We start from the raw sequence: 19871 nt of genomic DNA on the forward strand, positions 1-19871 counted from the left end.
CGAAGACCGGACCGGAGGCCCGGTCCAAAATCATCCCAACGGGCAACCAACCACCAGCTCATTGAACATGAGCATAACCCCAAAGACGCTGCAATGCGGCGTCGAGCATTCAGGTGATAGTGATTGGAGCGATGCGGTGCCTGTAACAAGGCGGGTCAAGTTCAAGGTGTCTGCCACTCGACTTTTACCCGCTCATTTACTACATAGGCGACAGGCGATGCTAAGAACAAGATCGCGGCGTGACGGAGAACGGAACAAAAAACAGCGGATACCAATAGAAGAAACGACTGAGGAGCAACAACAGAGGAACTCAGGCTGCGTGGAATCGTGCGTCAGTTGAGATTCGAGTCGCGCGGGAGGGGAGTTAGTCCTAGTATCGACCCAGCTCTGTGAAGACTATGACCCCGTCTCTTACTAATCTAGATTTGAAGCCGTTAGAGTTGAGTGATAAGAGCCGCATATAATTCTGTGGATATCTGTCAGCGTGGCTCAGCGAATCCTGCGGGATGGGTTTCATCTTGTACTCACGTCGATGCGACGCAGTCCTAGGGGCTGAGCTGCAGGGAGACGGGCTGAGCATGATGTGTCCAGTCTGTGCTGCTTACGCGTCAAGACAAAGAATAGAGTGTAGATGCAGTCGCAGATCCGGCCTGGGAGTCGGCGGACTACCTTGTTAGAGTTTAAGGTAGGAATTGGATGTAACATGAACATGAAGGTTGCGTGGCGTCCGGCTCTCGCCATTTTGTGAGTCGCACTCGGACTCGGAGTCCGGAGTCTAGACGTCACTAACGGAGCTGAGTCAGCAGATGGGACACGATGACTGGCTGCCTCGCATACGCACGCACGCACATGCGGTTCTACTGAGAATCGACGACCGCCCAAAGGCGCCAGATTGGAGATTCTGTTCTCTCTGCATCTACGTGTACTCACTGTCTATTATGGATCTCAAGACACTTCCTCGGGTTAATTGAAGCTACTGATGCGGTTGCGAATGCGAAGATGCGCCTTCGGACGGCAAGGTTTGACGTGTAGGAAACCATGAGCACGGCGTTCTGGTCAGTCCGTCCATCCATCAGAACGGTTCGATACACGTAGGTAGGGCTGTCATGATTGCCCCCGCCCGGGCCCACGACCCCCCGGCCTGAGCCATGTCCGCGCCGCTCCATGTCAGCATGGCGTGTTGACCAGAGTCCGAAGCAGGGGCGGCAAGCACAGCCTATTTGCTGACTGACGGTCAATGACGAGGCCTCTCTGCGTGGCCATCCGTAGCTGTAGACTGACAATACGGAACGAGGACGAAAGAGAAGTATATAGTCCCGAGCCCATCTCACTCAACATTGCTTCATCCGGTCACCATCATTTGTCATCATCACCGCCAGTTCAACACTACCAGCATCGTCCGCCGTATCCACCGCTTCGAGACCCATTGTCGCTCCACAATATCACGAAGCAGTCAGCCTCAGCTCTCTCAAATCTCAAGTTGCTTAATCAAGACTCTCTTTGCCGAGAAACGCAGGCTCGGAGCAACGTAGCAGTCCGCCACCACGATCTGCACCACCATTGTGTCACAAAAATCTCCGATCGACTACCTTGATCGCCCGTGATATTTGACAGTGGACATTGTCTGTCCGCCTACCTGCCTTCCACATCACCATCAACATTAGCAGAGCGTTCCATCTTGTCGACATATCCTCGAGATGACGTCCCAGGACTACAGCGACTGGGTAGGCCCGCCTCCTCCCGGCCTGGTGACCTTTGGCGGAAACACGCCCTGTACCTACGACACCTGCCCCATCCAGTGGAGCATCTACCGTTACCGTCCCGACCTGGGCGCCAACATCTTCTTCGCCGCGGCCTTTGCCGTCGTCGGCCTTGTCCACATCTACCTGGGGGTCCGCTGGAAGAGCTGGGGCTTCATGGCCGGCATGCTCCTCGGCTGCGCCAGCTCCATCATTGGCTATGTCGGCCGCATCCTGCTGTGGGACAACCCCTTCTCCTTTAACGCCTTTATGATCCAGATCGGTATGTCATATCCTTCATCAGCAACAACTGGTCAGCCAGCCAGCCAGTCAGTCAAGTCTAACAGCCCCAGTCTGCCTCACCATTGCGCCCGTCTTCTTCACGGCGTCCATCTACGTCACCCTTTCCAAAACCATCATCTTCTTCGCCCCCGAGCTGTCGCGCTTCAAGCCCCAGCTCTTCTACTGGATCTTCATCCCGGCCGATGTCGTCTGCCTCATCCTCCAGGCGGCTGGCGGTGCCCTGTCCGTGGAGATCGAAGGGGGCGAGGTGGGCGTCGACATCTCCATGGCCGGCCTCATCCTCCAGGTCATTGTCATCATAGCCTTTGTCGTTGCCTTTGCCGACTACATGGTCCGCTACTGGCGCACCGGGCGCATGAGCGCCTTTGGCTGGCGGCTCAAGGCCTTTTTTGCCGGTCTGGTGGCCGCCATTGTCCTGATCCTGACGCGCTGCGTCTACCGTGTCGCCGAGCTCAAGGACGGTTACAGCGGCGACATGATCCGGCACGAGATCCCATTTATCATCCTCGAGGGCGTCGTGATCGTGCTGGCGTCCGTGGCCCTCATGTGGGGGCACCCTGGCCTGGCCATCAAGGACCACGGTGGTAGGCCTGTGAGCAAGTACATGGACAACAACAACAACAACAACAGCGTCGAGAGCAGGAAGGACATTCCCATGCAGAACGTATAAGGGGGGCTTTCGGATGCGGCAAGCAGACGGCAAAAAGGGTGCGTGCTTGCTGGCTTGCTGGCTTGCTGATTGTTCAGGATTGATTTCGAGCTGGCGTTCTACAAATTGCTTCCCTTTCCTTTGTCTCGGTAGCATTTGGTAAATGCCTTGGGATATAAAATACGGATATAGACGGCTGGTGTAGAACACTCCATAGAGGGTCGATACATACACTGCCAGCTGGCCGACATGAACAGAACGTCCCTTCAGATCTGATATGAGCACTACGCAGGGGTGGTGTCTTTGACCCGTCACCCATCGCGTGGTGAATGAGAGGTGACTAACTTTATAAAAAATACCAAAGCAGTAAAGATCGGTCATTCTGCAAGTTATCAGATGTGTCCAGGGGGTCACTGATAGATCCCAGTCCGTTGCCGTGCCAAGGCCTCCGAGGCTGGAGGCTTCAGCCGCTGCCACCCTCCAGTCCGCTCGTCCTCCACATCCAGCCTCCAACCCAGTCCTTCCCCGCCATTTGCCTGCACAGACGTCGTGAACTCTCTCTGGCCCCCTCCATGATTCCATCTCCTCGCTTCTCATCGGCTCGCATCATCTCCAGAGCATCCATTGTCTCCCTCCGTGTCTCGAGACTCCCTGTGGCAACCTTCTCCACCTCAACCGCCGTCATGGCTCCCAACCCGACCGCGCTCGACTTTGTCGACTTTGTCAATGCGTCGCCCACTCGTAGGCAGTCCCATTGCGCCCACCGATCACCCGTTGCTCACCCGCTGACTGACTCCTGACGTGCAGCCTTCCACGCCGTCCAGTCGGCCGCCAAGCGCTTCGAAAAGGCCGGCTTCCAACTGATCCGCGAGCGCGACTCCTGGGCATCGACGCTACGCCCGGGCGGCAAGTACTACCTCACACGCAACGGCTCCTCCATTGTCGCCTTCACCATCGGCCGCAAGTGGCGCCCCGGCAACGCCGTCGCCATTGTCGGCGCCCACACCGACTCGCCCTGCCTGCGCGTCAAGCCCGTCTCCAAGAAGAACAGCTCTGGCTTCCTCCAGATCGGCGTCGAGACCTATGGCGGCGGCATCTGGCACTCTTGGTTCGACCGCGACCTGAGTCTAGCCGGTCGCGTCCTCGTCCGCGACGGTGACAACTTTGTGCAGAAGCTGGTCAAGGTCGACAAGCCTCTCCTTCGCATCCCCACATTGGCCATCCACCTCCACAGGCAGTCCAACTTTGACCCGAACAAGGAGAAGGAGCTGTTTCCCATTGCAGGCCTGGCCGCCAAGGAGCTCAACAAGGGCGCCGGCAACTCGGCGGACAAGGCGGCACAGGAGAAGGAAAAGAAGGAGGACGAGGACGAGGACCCCGAGTTCACGCCCCTGTCCGACATGAAGGAGCGCCATCACCCCCAGGTGCTGGACACGATTGCCTCCGAGCTCGACATTGACGTGGCCGCCATTGTCGACTTTGAGCTCGTGCTGTACGACGTCCAGAAATCCTGCATTGGCGGCTTCAACGACGAGTTCGTCTTCTCCCCCCGCCTCGACAACCTCGGCATGACCTACTGCTCCGTCGAGGGCCTCATCGCCTCGGTCAAGGACGACGCAGCCCTCGACAACGACACGACGATCCGCCTGACCGTCTGCTTCGACCACGAGGAGATTGGCTCGCAATCCGCCCAGGGCGCGCACTCCAACCTCATGCCCGCCGTCATCCGCCGTCTCTCCGTGCTGCCCGGCAACCGCGACGCCAACAGCGACCAGAGCTACGAAAACGTCGGGCACGAGGGCGACGACGCCACCGCCTACGAGCAGACGTGCTCCCGCTCATTCCTCATCTCCGCCGACATGGCCCACTCGGTGCACCCCAACTACGCCGAAAAGTACGAGCCCTCGCACAGCCCGGCCATGAACGCTGGCACCGTCCTCAAGATCAACGCCAACCAGCGCTACGCCACCAACTCCCCCGGCATCGTCCTCCTCCAGGAGTGCGCCCGCTCGGCCGGCGTGCCCCTCCAGCTCTTTGTCGTCCGCAACGACTCGCCCTGCGGCAGCACCATTGGGCCCGGCCTCGCCGCCGCGCTCGGTATGCGCACCCTCGATCTCGGCAACCCGCAGCTCAGCATGCACAGTATCCGCGAGACCGGCGGCACGGAGGACGTCGGCTACGCGGTGCGCCTGTTTGCCGATTTCTTCCAGAACTATGGTACCCTCGAGCCCCGGATCCTGGTCGACTGAGTGGGCTTTATGGGTGGATGATGGCCTGTGTATACCAATATTGTGTGTTTCAAAGAGCACAGCGAGGCGTGAGGATGTGTGGTGAGATTGTGGTTAGACAGGTACCAAAGTGGAAATTCAAAAAGAATCAATGTAACAACGATGAATGATGCCGCCTTTTTTCTTGACTCTCAAAATAACGCCCATTGCAGTATAGCTTCCCATGATGTTGTGTACGTATCCACCCTTCCAGACAACAATGATTCAAACGCCAACCATGTGTCCCCCCTTGCCGTCCTCTATCGCGCCATGACGAGGAAAAATAAACCAAAAAAAAGAGTCAATCAGTCATCAGAACCTGAGCGGGCAAGGCTCAGAAGCCCATTCATCGCCTCGCCCTGTAACCGCCTCCTCCTTGCATCCTCGTCGCCGACCACGGGTACCACATCCTCCAGAACCTCTGGCAGGGGTGGCAACACGGCCTGCTCCTCCTCCTTGTCTTCATTCTGCTCGTCGGTTTCTTTTGTGACTTCTTGGGCCGTCTTCTCGTCTGCTACGGCGTCTCTGGGCAGCGGCTTCTGCACAAGGTCCTCCAGCGGAACGTTCGTCTGCCCTGTCCGCACTTTATAGCTGGCCAATCCAAGACGTAATCGCAGAATCTCCGCTCGCTAAAAGGGAAAATACTGTTAGCCAATCTATTCTGCTTGTTCACTCTATGCGAGGACAAGAGGAGCATACCTCGCGCGCCTGCTCACGGGTCAATGTCCTGGTGGGGCTGGCTCCCGGCGTCGTGCTGCTGACCCACGTCACTTCCTCGTCAAAGAGGCTGCTCTCGTCGGGCGTGCCGGTCCTTGACCCGGTTGTCGTGTCATTCTGTGCATGTCAGCGCTGTCTCTTCTCCAGTAGCATCTCGTCAACGGACGAACGTACTTCTACGCGTGCCCGCTTGGGGGTGCTATCCCCGGCGACAGTGGCAATGCTCCTCTTCAGAGGACTCTTGGCTTTGACAGGCGACGCGGTTGTCGAAGAGGGGAATATTGACTTGGAGAGAGGACTGGGTCGTGGGGAGAGGTTCGCGTTGGGGTTGAGAGCGCCGAGGACGCGACGTTTGGCGGGCTGATGATCCATTAGGTTCGTGTTGGGAGGTGTTTCCTGCGCAGCGTGTGCAATGCGATATACGTAACACAAAGGTAGAGATCGTGGAGAGTGAAGCGATGAAGTGAATTAGACGCGTTGCACGTATTTAAAAGAGGTTGGAAAGGTGTAGTATGGTACATATGTCCAGTCGTGGTCCCCACGTCCAGACGCAGGTAAGTACCTCGTGGGCCGGCCGATGGACAGACGCGACACACCACCCATGCCAGAGGCGCTGTACCCCGGCGACGTGCATATTGACTTATTGCCGCTTCGGGACTAGTCCTAACAAGCAGACGCGACCGTGGAGACGTGTCGACGGGTACGCTAAACTAATAGGGTTCTAGCGCCCGCGCGCGATGGTGCGTGCTGTATGGATGGGTGCCGGATATGTGGGGTTGTGATCCTCTATCACGGCATCACCAATAATACGAGAACCAACTTCCCAGGCGAACGACAAGTGACCGATCTACCGTGTCAGTATCTGTCAAAAGATAGCACATGATTACATTTGGAGAGGCACGACATGGCAATCTTCAGAAAGCAGAGTGACATGTCATTTCATTAACCTGGCTTTCCTGGTCCGATCCTTGGGTATCAACACTCGCGCCACCATCATCAGGACAATATACTACCAGACCACAAATGACGAAAAACCAACGCTCGAGAGACATAACGCCGTATGCAGAAAGAATAGAGGAGGTCGTCCGCCATCATCGCGCTCCCCATTGTCCAACCGGTTGCCGGAGCACAAAACAGCCCGTGCGCCTTGCGAAACCCATGATTATCCTTTTCCGTTGTCCCCTCCTATTTTCGCTTGCCATCCATGTATGTATGTATGCCCCCACTCCCCCACCCCTAATTCTCCGTACTGTGATTGATGACTTAAATCCTCCAACAACATTGAGAAAAGTACAAGCTGTCTTCAAGTCACGCAGTTAACTCGCGGCCCCAACGAAATCGGGAAACGAGTACTGCGAAGTGTCCCACTGGAAGGGCTTCGAGAAGTCATTGTCCCAGTCCACCACGTCCATGGGTGGTGCGTTGTCGAGCAGCGTCGGGTCCAGGCTGAGAGCCGGGGCACCCGCGTCGACGTCGGCTGACAGTGCCGCGCTGAAGTCGTCCTCACCCCCGAGCAGATTATTCGCATCCACCTCCTCGAAACTGAACCACTTGACATCAGGACCATCGTAGTCGACCTTGACGTCGAGCGCGTCCGAGCTGGGTTCGCTGCCACCCTTCGTCGAGTCGGGGGTCTCCTTTGGCGTCACCAGGTATCGCATGTAAGCCACGTTCTTAAAGACACTGCTGATGCCTTCGGGTATGCCGAGCTGGGTCAAAACGCCCTGGTTGTCATAGCACGCCTTCGTCCACGCTTCGGGTGACGCAGGCGCTGACCGAGCGGCGGGGCCGAGCGGTTTCATGTCCACTTTGCTTTGAGAACTCGCCGACCGTTTCATGGCGCTGCCATCCATAGACTTGGGCGTCCCAAGATACGCCGGCGTTGCTGCTTGTCTGGACGCGGTCCGGCTCATCGTCGCCATCGCCGACGGCTGCTTCGCGTCCTTCTTGCTCACGCCCGTAGGGTCCAGGCCCAGGGCCAACGCCAAGTTCTCAGAGAAGAACCTGAGAGGATCTTGGCGGGGCTTGAGGTGCTCGTTCTCAATGTGTTGCTGCAGGGTCTGCTCACTGTCAAACGTGGCAAGCGAACCCTGGCACTCGTCGTCTTTGCATGTGAGCACGGGGCGAGGAGGTTGCTGTGGTATCGCTGGCTGAGGAACAGGGGGAGTCCTCATTGTCGTCTTGGGGGACGGCGTCGCTCCCTGCGCCCCTGGGCCAGCCACTTTGTCGATCTTGGCCTTTTTCCTCGCAGGTGGCAGCTGCAGATTGATGTCCTTGGGCTTGCCAATGTAGCTAGGGTTGCCGTGCGGAGAAGAAGAAGCATGCAGCGAGAATGGAGGCTGCGCAGTCGTGGGTGCCGTAGGAGGCTTGTTGTTGTTCTTACTGGCCGCCTTCTGGCTCTTGAGGGCTTGCGCATTCTTCTCCAAGTTGGCAGCGTTGAGTGGGACTGGAGGAGCCTGCTGTCCTGCTGGCGGCTGCGACGCCTGAGCTGTTTGCTGCGCCTTTTGCGCCATCAACAGGCGCTGTGCGTTTACGCCATCCTGAGCCTGGTACCCAGGCTGCTGACCTTGCTGGGTCTTGGCCTTCTGTTGCACGTGTTTGGTGATGTCTTTGGCCATGGATTCAAGTGTGGACCGAAACTGGTCAACATCGGCCTGCGTGATACTGAAAACTGGCTGCGGTTGCGTCGCAGCTGAACCATCAACAAACTGCTTCACAATGCGATTTCGCTGGGCACGTGTTAGCTTAGTGCTGCTCACAAGCACATGCGGACGCATCTTACCGATCGGAAAAAAAGCCTCGCAAGACGGTCCCGGTCATTTGGATCAGCGAGCCCGTACCACTTGGCTAGTCCCTGACCAATCTTGTTCATATCAAACGATATGCGGCGAAGCTTGTGCAGGGTTTGCTCATACTCTCCCGGGCTCATATGGACTGGGTCGGCAGTGCTTTGCTTATCGTTGCGCTGCTCCTCCGCACCAATACTCTTGAGGCGAAGGAAGTCAGCAGTCTGGGCTTGCTGGGCCTGACTTGGTCCAGGTCTTGCCTGACCCTGCGCTGCCTGCGCCGGGTCTTCGCTAGTGGGCATGGCCGCATTCGGACCCTTGGTACCTTGCGATTGCGAGCTCTTGCGCTGTTGCGGGCCTGCCACGTTGGCCACGTCGACATCTCCGCCCATGTCTGCCATGGAGCGCTTCAGATTCTTGCCACCTTGGGCGGGAGATGGCGTTGTTTGGTTCTGCTGTTTCTTGGATCGACTATTGGTTGGCGGAGGCTTCTGCTCTTGCACTTGGGGCTGCTGCTGTCCCATTGTCGGCGGCCCTTGGGAACCGGGGACATTGGCTCGCTGCATACCTTGCTGCTGCTGCTGCTGCTGCTGCCCGTTTACCTGCGACGGCGTCTGGTTCTGGTTCGCGGTTTGGGCTTGCCCACCAGGCGTTGTCCTCCCGCTTGGCTGGGCGAAGCCACCCATTTGTCCCATTTTCTGGCGCGCAGTTGCCTGTGCCTGGAGCTGTTGCTTGTGCCAATTGTCAAGCTTGACGCGCAGTATGAACGACCTGAGCTGCTGCTCGGTGGCGTTCGCGGCTTGTGGCCTTGACTCCCTGACCTGTCGAATCTCCTGATCAGTGACCTGTTGGATTTGTGGCGGGACCTGCATCTGAGGGTTCGGCTGTTGCATTGGTCCGCCAAAGCCCGGCATGCCAGCCACAGAAGGGTTTGGTGCCGCCTGCTGCATCTGCTGTTGTTGCCGCTGCTGAAGGCCGGGCTGCGGCTGCATCTGAGCAGCAGGCTGCTGGGGCTGTTGAGGTGCCTGCACCTGTGCCTGCGCCTGCGCCTGCTGCTGTGCCCGCATTTCCCGCTGCTTCTGCATGAGAGCTGAAAATTGCCTGTGCTGCCAATTTCCCAAGTTTTCGCGGACATTCGGCGGGAGCTGGTTGTTCCGCTGGAGCCAGACTTTGAGATCCTTCCACTTCTTGATCTCGGGAGGCAAACCGGGCATGTGGCTAATCACATTAGGTGGCATATCCATATTATCCATCATCTGCTGCGCCTGCGGATGCATATGGTTGTTCCCAGGTGTTCGCGTCATGGGGTTGTTCCCAATGCCTTGCCCCATGGATTGTCCAGTCGGATTCTGCTGCTGCTGTTGCTGCGGCGGCGGCGGGCCAGCCATATTGACGCTGTTCTGGGCCATCCCTGGCGCCCGGTTGGCCATCTGTTGGCCTTGTGCTTGTCGAGTTGCGAACCACCGGCTGATCAGGTTCTGCATTTCTTGCTGAGGCATGGCCTGCACTCTCGACCTCTCGTGTGCAGGAATGTTAGCCAGGAACATATTCACCATCTGCTGGTTGGTCCCTTGGAAGCCAGGCGCGTTGAACCTTTGGTCCCCGAAAGGAGACGTTGAGGGCTGGGCTGACATATTGGCGGGGCGCGCGACTGGCGTGTTCAAGGTACCCATAGGTGGGCTTTGTTGGGTGCCCTGCATCATGTTCTGCTGTCCTTGCATCTGCTTCAAGTGCTGCGCTTGCAATTGAGCCTGAGATTGTTGCACAGTACTCATCTGATGAGGGTTCGCAATGGCGTGCCCTTGAGGCGTCGGCTGCGTGGGGTTTTGCCTGGGAGTCCTATTGGGATTCTGATTCTGATTTTGGCTCGACATACTCTGTGCCATGGGCTGAGAAGTGGCTGTGTTCGGTCGACCACTGGCAGGAACAACCATTTGCCCGGCATTTTCGGCCATCAATCCGTTCAGTTGCTGGTTATGGATATTCTGAAGGTTATTTGGGAACTGCGAAAAGTCGTTGGTGTCCTGGGAGCCTATGCCCGCCAGGTTCTGCCTTTGTTGCTGTGGCTGGAGTTGCTGGGGATTCTGTTGGCTGCGCTGTTGCTGCATCATCGCAGCCTGAGGATTTGGCGTTGGCTGCTGCTGTCCGCCTGGTGCAGGGAAGCCCTGCTGCTGAACCGGGGGCTGTTGCTGCTGCTGACTACGAGCAGCATTTGCCTTCAGGTGGAAAAAAGCCTGTTGCTGGAAGAAATATGTGGCAGGGTCCCGACCTTGGGCTTGAAGGTCTTGCAACTGAGCGGGGCTCATAATCTGCCGCATTTGATTCCTTGCATGTGCCTTCTGCTCCTCTGATGCGTTCTTGAAGAGGTTCGTGGCAACCTGGCTCACTTTGTGCTTGTCGGCGTTGCCCAGTTTCTGAATTTCTGCGAGGGCGCTCATGTTCAACGAACCCTGGGGCTGCCGCAAGGCTTGGTTCATCATTGGCTGATTCTGGGCCATTCCTCGTCCAGCCTGGTTCCCTGCATTCATGGCCATTTGCTGGGCATGCAATTGCTGCTGTTGTTGTGCATTAAGCTGCTGTTGCTGCTGCTGCTGTGAAAATTGTGGCTGTTGTTGCTGCGGCCGGAATTGCTGCTGCTGTTGTGGTGGCATGTTCGGCATTTGCATCTGTCGTTGCATTTGCTGAAGTCCCTGCTGGCTCATGCCGCGCCCCATTTGTTGCGGGTGCATGTTCATCATAGCCTGTGCCTGCTGCTGTTGCGCCTGTGCTGCCGCTTGGTTGTTCAGGTGATTTTGAAGATTGGGCGCATTGGCTTGCCGCCGGGCAAGAAGTTCTGCGAGCTTGGTGTCAAACTGATTCATGTAATGTTCCTTTTGCCCTGTTGTTAGCCAGATGTTCGTTCAAAGGCTATGTCAGTTGACATGGCTCACCTTTGATTGGGAACCGTTATACAACGAACGCTCAAACGCAAGTGACTGCTCGACGATGCGCGCTGTTCCTTGTATGTTTCCTCCACCTGCCATGTTGAGTTGTGTGACACTGCCCAAGTCAGTTCCTGTGAGTGAGGAGGGGGAAAGCAAGCAAGACCTACAGCTGCAGTAGCTTGTTGACGCGCTCCTGATGCATAAGTGTGCTCTGCCAGGTGATCCCGTTCGGGGGGATGGGTGTGTTCTTGACTTGATTGACAAGGTACGCTGTGAGCTGGGGGTTGGCTCCCTGCGGCATGCCTTGATGCTGAGGCATCATCTGGGCCTGGCCGCCGCCCATTTGGGCCATATTGGCAGCCATGATATTGGCGTCGAGTTGTGTGCAGCTTCTGTACTAAATCCCTGGTCGTGTGAGACGAGGCTTGGTCTCCATGTAAAGCCAAAATGAGGGTGGCGCAATGGCAGAGACCGAAGGAGCCAGTGAGACGAGCGATTGGAATCGTCAACTTCGCAGCGCGATGGCAACTACGACAAGGGTGCCACTATCCCCCATCAGACAGCACCGAACGGTGCAGCGTTGCCGGATTCCAAGGGGGTGGCTGACAGGCTGCTTGATCGGTCGGTCGGTCGAAACAATGTAGAAAGTTCGTGTTCGCGTTTGTCAAAGACACTGGCGCCGGTCGTTTCGGTCGAGTTAATCGACGCAATAGAGCGTGCGAGGGAGAATTCGGTGTAGAAATTCCGTAGCGTCACAAATCGGGGATCGTGATGTTCACTCGGGTGTGGTGTCGAGAGGGTGCCAGCAACGCCAAGGATCGTGTCCTGAACCAGACAGAGGGTGCGAGCAGCGATGAATAGTTTTGAGCAAAAAGTTTCCTTTGTTCGAATGATCCAAGGCGCAATGAGAAGTAGTGGTTGTTCGTCGAAGGGTCGAGCAGACTCGATGGTGGTGATCTGGAAATTGGAGGAGTTGGGCGGTAGGTGGAGTGGGCACGGCGGGCGTCCTCTGGCGGAGGACAATCGTGAATAAATACGCGTCGCAAAAGCAAGTGAATCGAGCGTTGAGAATGGAACACCAAGACGAGTGAATCGCGTCGTGATCAGGCCGTCACCGTAGCCAGATATGTATCGTTTTTCAAAACTGGCCCAAAAACCAAAACGACGTTCGTCAAACAACGTCCACGATGGGCGGGAGCTGAGGAAGAGAGGGAGAGGGAAGAACTGGGCGGAGCAGCCAGCTAGGCAGGCAGCGAGGCGACTGGCGTTGGCTACCTTAGGTCTGGGCTGGATTGGCTAATAAACTCAGAATGCACTGGAGACGGGCAGGGATCAGCCACAGACTGCACACAGTGGCCAAGCCACACAGCTCCTACCTTTGAGTCCTTGACACCCGATGCTGCAGCGGCCACGACGCTAAGCAAGGCAGCGATGCCGCTACTGGTCGACGCTACAGGTGCCGCCGCCGTCACAACCCCTGCCATGCCAATTGACTGAATGAATGTCTGTGGCGATACTTCAGCCAAGCATTGCCTCGGAAAATCGCACCGCGCAAAGCTACTACGTACTTCAACCTCGCCGAGAGAAGTGAAGGCGAAGCGAAGGGCAGGCATGCTTGCTGCTTTCTCGCACGCTCATGATGTGCCAGCAACTCGCGTTGGTTGGGGCCAAGCAGCCATCACCGGTAATGACCCTGGACTGCCTTACCTGGTCCTTAGAAGGGGTCCAAGGTCCTACGGCACCCTAGCCCAACAGCTATGTACCTACACGTACGATCTGGACTTGCCATCTAGAAACGACACAAGTAACTTGTACGGCCTCAATTCGCATGCATGAGAGCGATGCGAAGGTTGAAGTCGAACCACCATTCGAAATGACAATCGCAATCTTATTCCCAAGTTCCCGGCGACTGGAGGCAGGAGCAATATTGAAGCAGCAAGGGATACCGAGCAAGGCGGGTAGCATGATCATCATGTTGCGGGTGTGGGGCAGCGGGATTACATCTGCGCGCCCAGAGCAGGGATGCCATTTCACCACGGTTCATCTTCGAGAAGGTGTCGCTGGTTGTTATTAATCACGAAAGGAATATGAAGGCGACATATCTCATAAGAAAATGCCATTCTCAACGTGTGTGCGTCGATTTCTGTTTAAATGCCTACTTGACACTTACTTCATCAGAGTCCTTCTGCGTCCTTCCGCAGCGCCCAGCCGGTGCACCTCGTTGATTTGTAAAGCGCATTCAGATTGCCGTTATCAAAGGCTGGCCAGTCGGTGCAATGGCAATGAACAAGTGGGTCGCTGAAAATCACACCTCTTACTGACGGCGAGCTCTCTGTTTCTTTGCTGTCCCCTGGTATTTACCGACTAGAATTGTCCTACCTTTCGAGACCTTAGGTTAGTATTAGCCCAAGTGTCGAGAGGCACGGCGCGGTGGTTGTGGGCTAAATTCGGTACGTACTAGGTGGGCTGTGGCTGGCGATGTGGTGTCAGCCGGTGGCCACGTCGATCAACCAACGGCCCGTGAACACCCAGACCTGTGCAGCTGATGAGCAGTCGTGCACATCCTGTATTTCGTGGAGGGGGAAACTGGAGTTGCCTGTCGGTCTGCGCAGAGCAGCAGTTACGCCGGCTTACCCAGACTGCTTAACACCCTTCAACTCGAGGGCCACGATTCAAAGGGACTGGAGTTGATGTTGTTTCAACAGATGCCCTGTGCCACGTTAGCGCTCTGGCAGTGGCACCCCTGTCAGGCTGTCAGTCTGGGACCATTGCGGGAGCCCCCGTTTCTGTGCCCACAAAACGCAGGCCGCCTCACGTGCGCTGATCGCCCTCAATTATGCTAGTGCGCCTCCAGTCACGAATCACCTCCAGAATCCAAAACATTGCTCCCGCTGTCGCAATCAAGATGATAGACTCATCAATCGTTTCTCGCCTGGTCGACACGAACAACAGACGCGATATCTTCCAATGATAATCGCCTGCGACATTAGCACTCAGCTCTCCTTGATCGTCCACAAGCGCCACGTGGCTGCAGCTGTGCCCTCATTCGGTGTGTGCAAACTGCAGCGCAAGCTCCGCCCTAACGAAGAGGGCCGAATCTGCCCCAAGTTGTGTACAGAGTGATGTTATTTTGCTTCTCATGCCCGAGAAAGATCAACAGACCGATTGAAACTACGCAGTAGCACTAACCTTACCTGGCGGACCTCGAGGTTTGCGTATGGTTACCCTACGCTGGCATCCATTGTCCCAAACGAGCCTTGTCGATGGCCACCGAGGATGTTGTAATCGGGCTACCTTAATCGACCGATCGGCCTCCGTATCTGGTGTGGTGGCTGCCTTCGAGTCACGCCCCTCGGCTAACTCGTTGTTCAGTTTGACAACCTGCAGAGCGTGAGCAAAGGACGTAGCCAATGTAGCCACCCGGGATGATAGATTTACATGGAACTGGGTGGATACAATACTCCCAATGACATTGTCTACTTCTTGGCTCGATGCTACAATGCAGTCCAGCACCGATTGCTCATCCCTTCGTGCGCATCCATCGGTGTACTTATATCGTCACGTACGCACCCAAGTCGCTCAGCTCCGGAATCAGAGAGAATTACAGACGGCAATCCACGTTGCGGCATCTGTCCCACCGACTGATGTTTGTATTTCGGCATCTTTTACGCTCTGTCAACTAGTAGCCACGCTGACCCATTGATAACTTCCCGTCTGCATTGCGCTCCGACCCGGCATAGCTCCATGCATCCCGTTGATTAATATTAAAAGTGAATATATAACGCTCTGGTAGTACGTCTCTCCAATGGCAAGATGCCCAGTCGCGGTAATAGCTCGCAGAAACGATCGTCTCGCATCGTCAATCCTTGATCCCGGCGGCTCATGCGCCAGTACTGTGGCGGGGACGCTTGCGGCCGCTGCCAGTCGAAGGGTGCATCTTGTCGCTACGCTCCCGCTTGAGCTTGTCGTCGAGCACACGCGCTGTAGCTTGTTAGCATGTCGCGCCACACCCGAGGTGCATATCTGAACGTACTGAGAACATCGTAACCGAATTCGGGGAACTCCAAGCACAACGCCTTGAACTCGGTCTCGGCCTCGGACCGTAGGGTATGCGACCTTGTCGCCCAGAAGCTCGCAATCGGCGCGCGCACCGTCGTGTCGTCCTTGCGGGTGTGCTGGTACACGTAGCGAGCATAGGCAATCTCGCCCCTGGCAGTCGAGTTGACGCAGTGGATCTTGGAGCTCGCGAGCGTCTTGAGGCCGGTGACACCATACTTCTCAGCAAGTGTGTATATGCGGGCATGCTTGAGCAGCTGGTCGCCCGTGTCATCAACGCTCGGGGCAGCAGGATCGGTATCGAGCTTGCGCGTGCCGGGTACCTTTTTGGGGAAGTATTCGCCCGTGTAGAGGAATTCGAGGAAGCTGCCGACAGCCTCAATGTTCTCGTCCGGAAGCTCGATTTGACGGGGCTACTGAGGGTCAACTCTTCCGATCTGCAAAGCTGATACGGGGGAGTGATATGATACGCACGCTGCCATCGTCCACAAAGTTCTTGCACACCTCGGCGAAGTAAGGGCTCTGTGTCAGGAGCGTCTGATGAGCTGTCAAGCTGGATAGGGAGTCCGGAGGGCCAACGACAAGCCTGATAACCGAGCTCATCAAATAGCTGATAAAGGTCGTCCGAGGGTGTGCGATGGTCTCCTCTCCAGCAAAGGGGAGTTCCGTGTGATCGCCAGTGGCCTCCACCTCAGCAACCTCAGCGGTCGCATCCGCTGCTTCGGCGCCCTCCCCCATGTCGACATCGTCAGCCTGGGGCGTGTCCTCGGGCACAGTCCCACCTGTTTCCTCGTTTCGGGCCATCGCGCTGACTGTCGGGTTTTGATCAACTGAAGGGCTCAGGTGATGCGAAACGGGCGGATTTGGCGTAAGTTATCGATCTTGACCCGCGTGAGGCTACAGTGCTGGCACTGAGATCGAATTGATGCAGTTACATGAGGCAGATGCCGTGGCTGGCAAAGGCATAGTTTCGCTGTGATCAGTCTCGTCGCAAACCGACACCGCGAGCTCGCTCAATTGATTCAGTGGTGGAGACCTTGCTGCGCTCGTCCGTCAATTGGGCAACCGGAAGGTACCTGCAGCTGGACGCTGCATGGCTGGCTGCCTCGCCCCTGATCAGTGAGGACACTAAGAAATGAGTGCCCTCAATCCTCGTTTCTGCCAACCCTGCACAGCGAACACTGGCATCACCTGTACGCATTTGAGTGTCGATAACCTACGACCTGATCTCGCGAGCCAGTCTTGTGGCAAGATGATGGATGCACACAAGCCCATATCCATATTTGTAATGAGAAACTGAACATGAGCTAACCTGTGAGACTGATTGCAGTCAAATGGCGAAGTAAATCTCGACCGTGCTGTTGCGAGTCGAGTATCATCTCCAACACGCAATCGAAACCTATGTGCTGGAACAAAGATCACTGGGGTTTTCGACCTGAAAATGCGAGGACTCCAGAGTCATCTCACAGCAGGAAATCGGACGGACGACAACGACCGACAGTGATTGCCGGCAATGCCCCATTATTCCAGCAAATCCGGCTGGCCGCTGTGTTCTGAGGTGACACTCAATACTAGGCAGCTTCTTGGGGCTTTTCCTGTTGAGTTGGCTCATTGCCTCCCTACTCATGGATGTGACCCTTTCTGGGAAGATCCCTTTCGGAAAGGATTGGAGGCGATCAAGGTTCATTGTTGTGCGTCAAGTGACGGGGGTGTATCATCTTGCGTCGTACATAGCCTGTGTCGGGAATGCTACCACACCGCGGACGGATGCTTCGAGACGGCACAACTGCCAAGTTCACAGCACGTGTGAGACAACTCGTTGGATTTGTATCGCAATTTTGGGCATTTGCGGCAGGATGAAACCACAGGCAATACATAGTGCAAGCCGTTATGCATGACGCTTGTGTTCAGAGAGTCAGAGACCAACGTGTGGATGAGCACGCCCATCATGCTCAGAAAGGATAGCGAAATACTCGCGCTCGCTGTTCATCAAAGTTCAGCCTGGTCTGAGGATCATAGGGCAAATCATGCGCAGTGTCGCACAACGACTTCGTAGGTTGAGCTACCTGATTCAATATCTCCAGGCAGCACCATTGGGTCGTTGTCTGGTACAGTGCCCAGTGTTGAAAATATCGCCAACCGGGCTGGCACGAAGTCAGAAGATCAACAGGCCGCAAAGCTGGATTCAAGCTCAGCAATCTTCTATTCATTTGCTGTGCAGCTTGAAGGATAAATTGCGTCAGATTCTCGTGTCAAAGTCTTGTGGAGGAGGATAATACTCCTGCGAGCTGGGACTCGCCACGATGCCGCGCACGCGTGAAGGCAGCTTCATCTAGCCCTTGCGTATATTTTTTCTCCCCAGCCGCCCTGTCGATCACAAGGGTCAGATTCCCCTTGATGAAGATGGTAACGGGTTATCTTGGCGTGGCATGACGCGCAATACTGTCCGTAGCCCGTGTCCTCTTGTTGGACACTCGCATGCAGACCTGCACCAAGACAGTCGCTTCGTGCGTTGCTCCATTCATCAAACCGACAAGCAACAGCGGCAGCGGGGTGATGAGGGCAAGGGATTTGGAATGAGTTATTGGCGGACGGTCATGGAGGTTCCCCAGCAGCGCTGTCGCTTCTGCTCTGCTCGTTGACCAATAGCTCCTGGCGTCTGTCTACGTGACAAGCCGCAGGAACGCCTCCACGTTGTTCTCCAGCGCAACGCTCTACAGCTTCACTCTCTCTACTAGTTTACGGTCGCGCTCTTTGATCCCTGGTACCTGAGTGGGCATCAAATAGATTCGGCACTTGATCACTCCGTGCTGTCCTTATCAATTACGGATAGACTGACTAGGTTTTCTTATGTCGAATCCGAAGAGCATCGCTCGACCCTTGGGGCCTTGAGCTGCTTGGTGCAAATTGCGCATTCAATCACCGGGGTTGATGAGGATCGGCACTCAGCCCACGCCAGCCTCCAGACCGGCGATGCAAGGGTCGGGGCGGCTAGGGAATCGGGGATACGCCGAGATGTGGCTTACTCGACGCCGTCTCTCAGCAGGCGCGGAAGCTAAGGGGTGCCTCCGCAACGGTTAACAATTCGACTCACTTCTTGTTCGAGGTGAAGCGAAGTTTCTTGTGCAAGTGCGTGGTTGAGCTATCTTTGATGTCGAGCGGAGTCAAGCTGTTGCATCGCGCAGCCGTTGGAAGAAGCATGTCATGGCGTTCTGTGGTGGTTGCTGGACGGATGTCTGCGCAATGCACGCTCAGGCCTCGACGGGAGCTATCATGCATCATCCCCAGTTGCTTGTGAGACAGGCTGCGTCGTTCATGTGTGAGAGCGAGGCGGGGATAGTATCGCGAGGTGAACCGTGAGCCACTTTCTCTCGTCATCACATTCCTCCACCACCATCCCCCGCGATGCATCACCACTAACGCCGAACGAGCGGAGGCAGCGCAAGGCAGCCTCTTCTCCCAGTCCCTCGCCCCTCATCTTTCGATGCGATGGCGGTAACAATTGACCAACGAGCCAACCACTCCTGGACTCCTGACTCCTGGGATTCTGCCATGGTCCATACCCGTCCCGCGCAACGGTTGGGACCCCAGCACCGATTTGTGATCAGATCTGTCCGTGATTTGCAGGGCGAGAGATGTCAATTTGATTGATCGATCGCCACGAGCCGCGCTGGTGGGTATCGGGAGAGCGTCGCCTGGAGAGTAGCATCGCGGTGGACAGATGCTTACAAGGTATCCGATATTTGCTGTGATCTGCCCCGGCCCCCGTCTCAAGTTCATATGCGAGATGCAAAATGGGGAGTCGACATCCCGAGCGTAGCTTGCGAGCCAAGCTTGTGTAGCCGCAGCAGCCAAGCGATCAGGAAGATCTTTGCTGGGGCTCCCGGCGTGCCGCGATTGACCTCTGGCCCACCAGACGTAGGGTGATGGAGTACTTGTACGCAGCTAAGTTACAAGGCACGTAACGGTATGTTATCCTTTGCGTTATTGTGCATTCTCAGTCACTGCGGCCAATGTGTTCCTCTGCCAGGCAGAATCAATGGATTAGGAAAAGCAAAGTCAGACAAGCATGTGAGGGTAGATAAGACTGGAGGGGTCAGACATGTCAGCGAACCCACCACGGACCGACTTGCGTCTTCACTCTGCTCGCGTGTCTGACAAGATTTTGCTGCCGTTAAGACAGCAAATGTTTCTCTGGATGATTAGGGGCGTAGCGCAGCCAGTGGCATCGACTTGCCCCAGTTGAAAGACTCCCCACTTGGCTTGTTGAAGCGCACCGGATCAGTGTTGCGCTCGGAGCAGATGCTACAAATGAGGAGCAAATGTTTCCCTTCGTGATCTGGCTGCATGAGCAGCGGTAGAAGACTGACAGATATCGTGTTTAGTGCTTATTGTGTGTACCTGGCGCCATTGACACTTGAATGCCGTGT

At 56.1% G+C, this 19871-nt stretch overlaps 5 protein-coding genes across 5 annotated transcripts; 2 read left to right on the forward strand and 3 right to left on the reverse strand.

The window, feature by feature from the left end:
* Nucleotides 1–1697: 1697 nt before the first annotated feature.
* J7T54_001820 (uncharacterized protein) lies at nt 1698–2712 on the forward strand (the record flags this gene model as incomplete). The annotated part of the gene is made up of 2 exons (XM_051503858.1): nt 1698–2022; nt 2093–2712. 2 exons carry the CDS (start codon nt 1698–1700, stop codon nt 2710–2712), a joined length of 945 nt encoding a protein of 314 aa, XP_051364800.1.
* Nucleotides 2713–3374: 662 nt separating this feature from the next.
* On the forward strand, nt 3375–4940 carry J7T54_001821 (Aspartyl aminopeptidase-like protein; the record flags this gene model as incomplete). The annotated part of the gene is made up of 2 exons (XM_051503859.1): nt 3375–3432; nt 3499–4940. 2 exons carry the CDS (start codon nt 3375–3377, stop codon nt 4938–4940), a joined length of 1500 nt encoding a protein of 499 aa, XP_051364801.1.
* A 323-nt stretch (nt 4941–5263) lies between these two features.
* On the reverse strand, nt 5264–6047 carry J7T54_001822 (whi5 like domain protein; the record flags this gene model as incomplete). The annotated part of the gene is made up of 3 exons (XM_051503860.1): nt 5264–5587; nt 5658–5792; nt 5850–6047. 3 exons carry the CDS (start codon nt 6045–6047, stop codon nt 5264–5266), a joined length of 657 nt encoding a protein of 218 aa, XP_051364802.1.
* A 944-nt stretch (nt 6048–6991) lies between these two features.
* J7T54_001823 (uncharacterized protein) lies at nt 6992–11749 on the reverse strand (the record flags this gene model as incomplete). Its single annotated transcript, XM_051503861.1, has 4 exons — nt 6992–8404; nt 8458–11331; nt 11392–11500; nt 11553–11749. 4 exons carry the CDS (start codon nt 11747–11749, stop codon nt 6992–6994), a joined length of 4593 nt encoding a protein of 1530 aa, XP_051364803.1.
* A 3516-nt stretch (nt 11750–15265) lies between these two features.
* J7T54_001824 (uncharacterized protein) lies at nt 15266–16245 on the reverse strand (the record flags this gene model as incomplete). The annotated part of the gene is made up of 3 exons (XM_051503862.1): nt 15266–15366; nt 15419–15854; nt 15916–16245. The coding sequence occupies 3 exons, from the start codon at nt 16243–16245 to the stop codon at nt 15266–15268; spliced, it is 867 nt and encodes a 288-aa protein (XP_051364804.1).
* Nucleotides 16246–19871: the final 3626 nt, after the last annotated feature.

Source organism: Emericellopsis cladophorae, assembly GCF_022114955.1.
Source record: "Emericellopsis cladophorae strain MUM 19.33 chromosome Unknown NODE_6_length_900724_cov_123_231613, whole genome shotgun sequence".
Lineage (NCBI taxonomy): Eukaryota > Fungi > Ascomycota > Sordariomycetes > Hypocreales > Bionectriaceae > Emericellopsis > Emericellopsis cladophorae.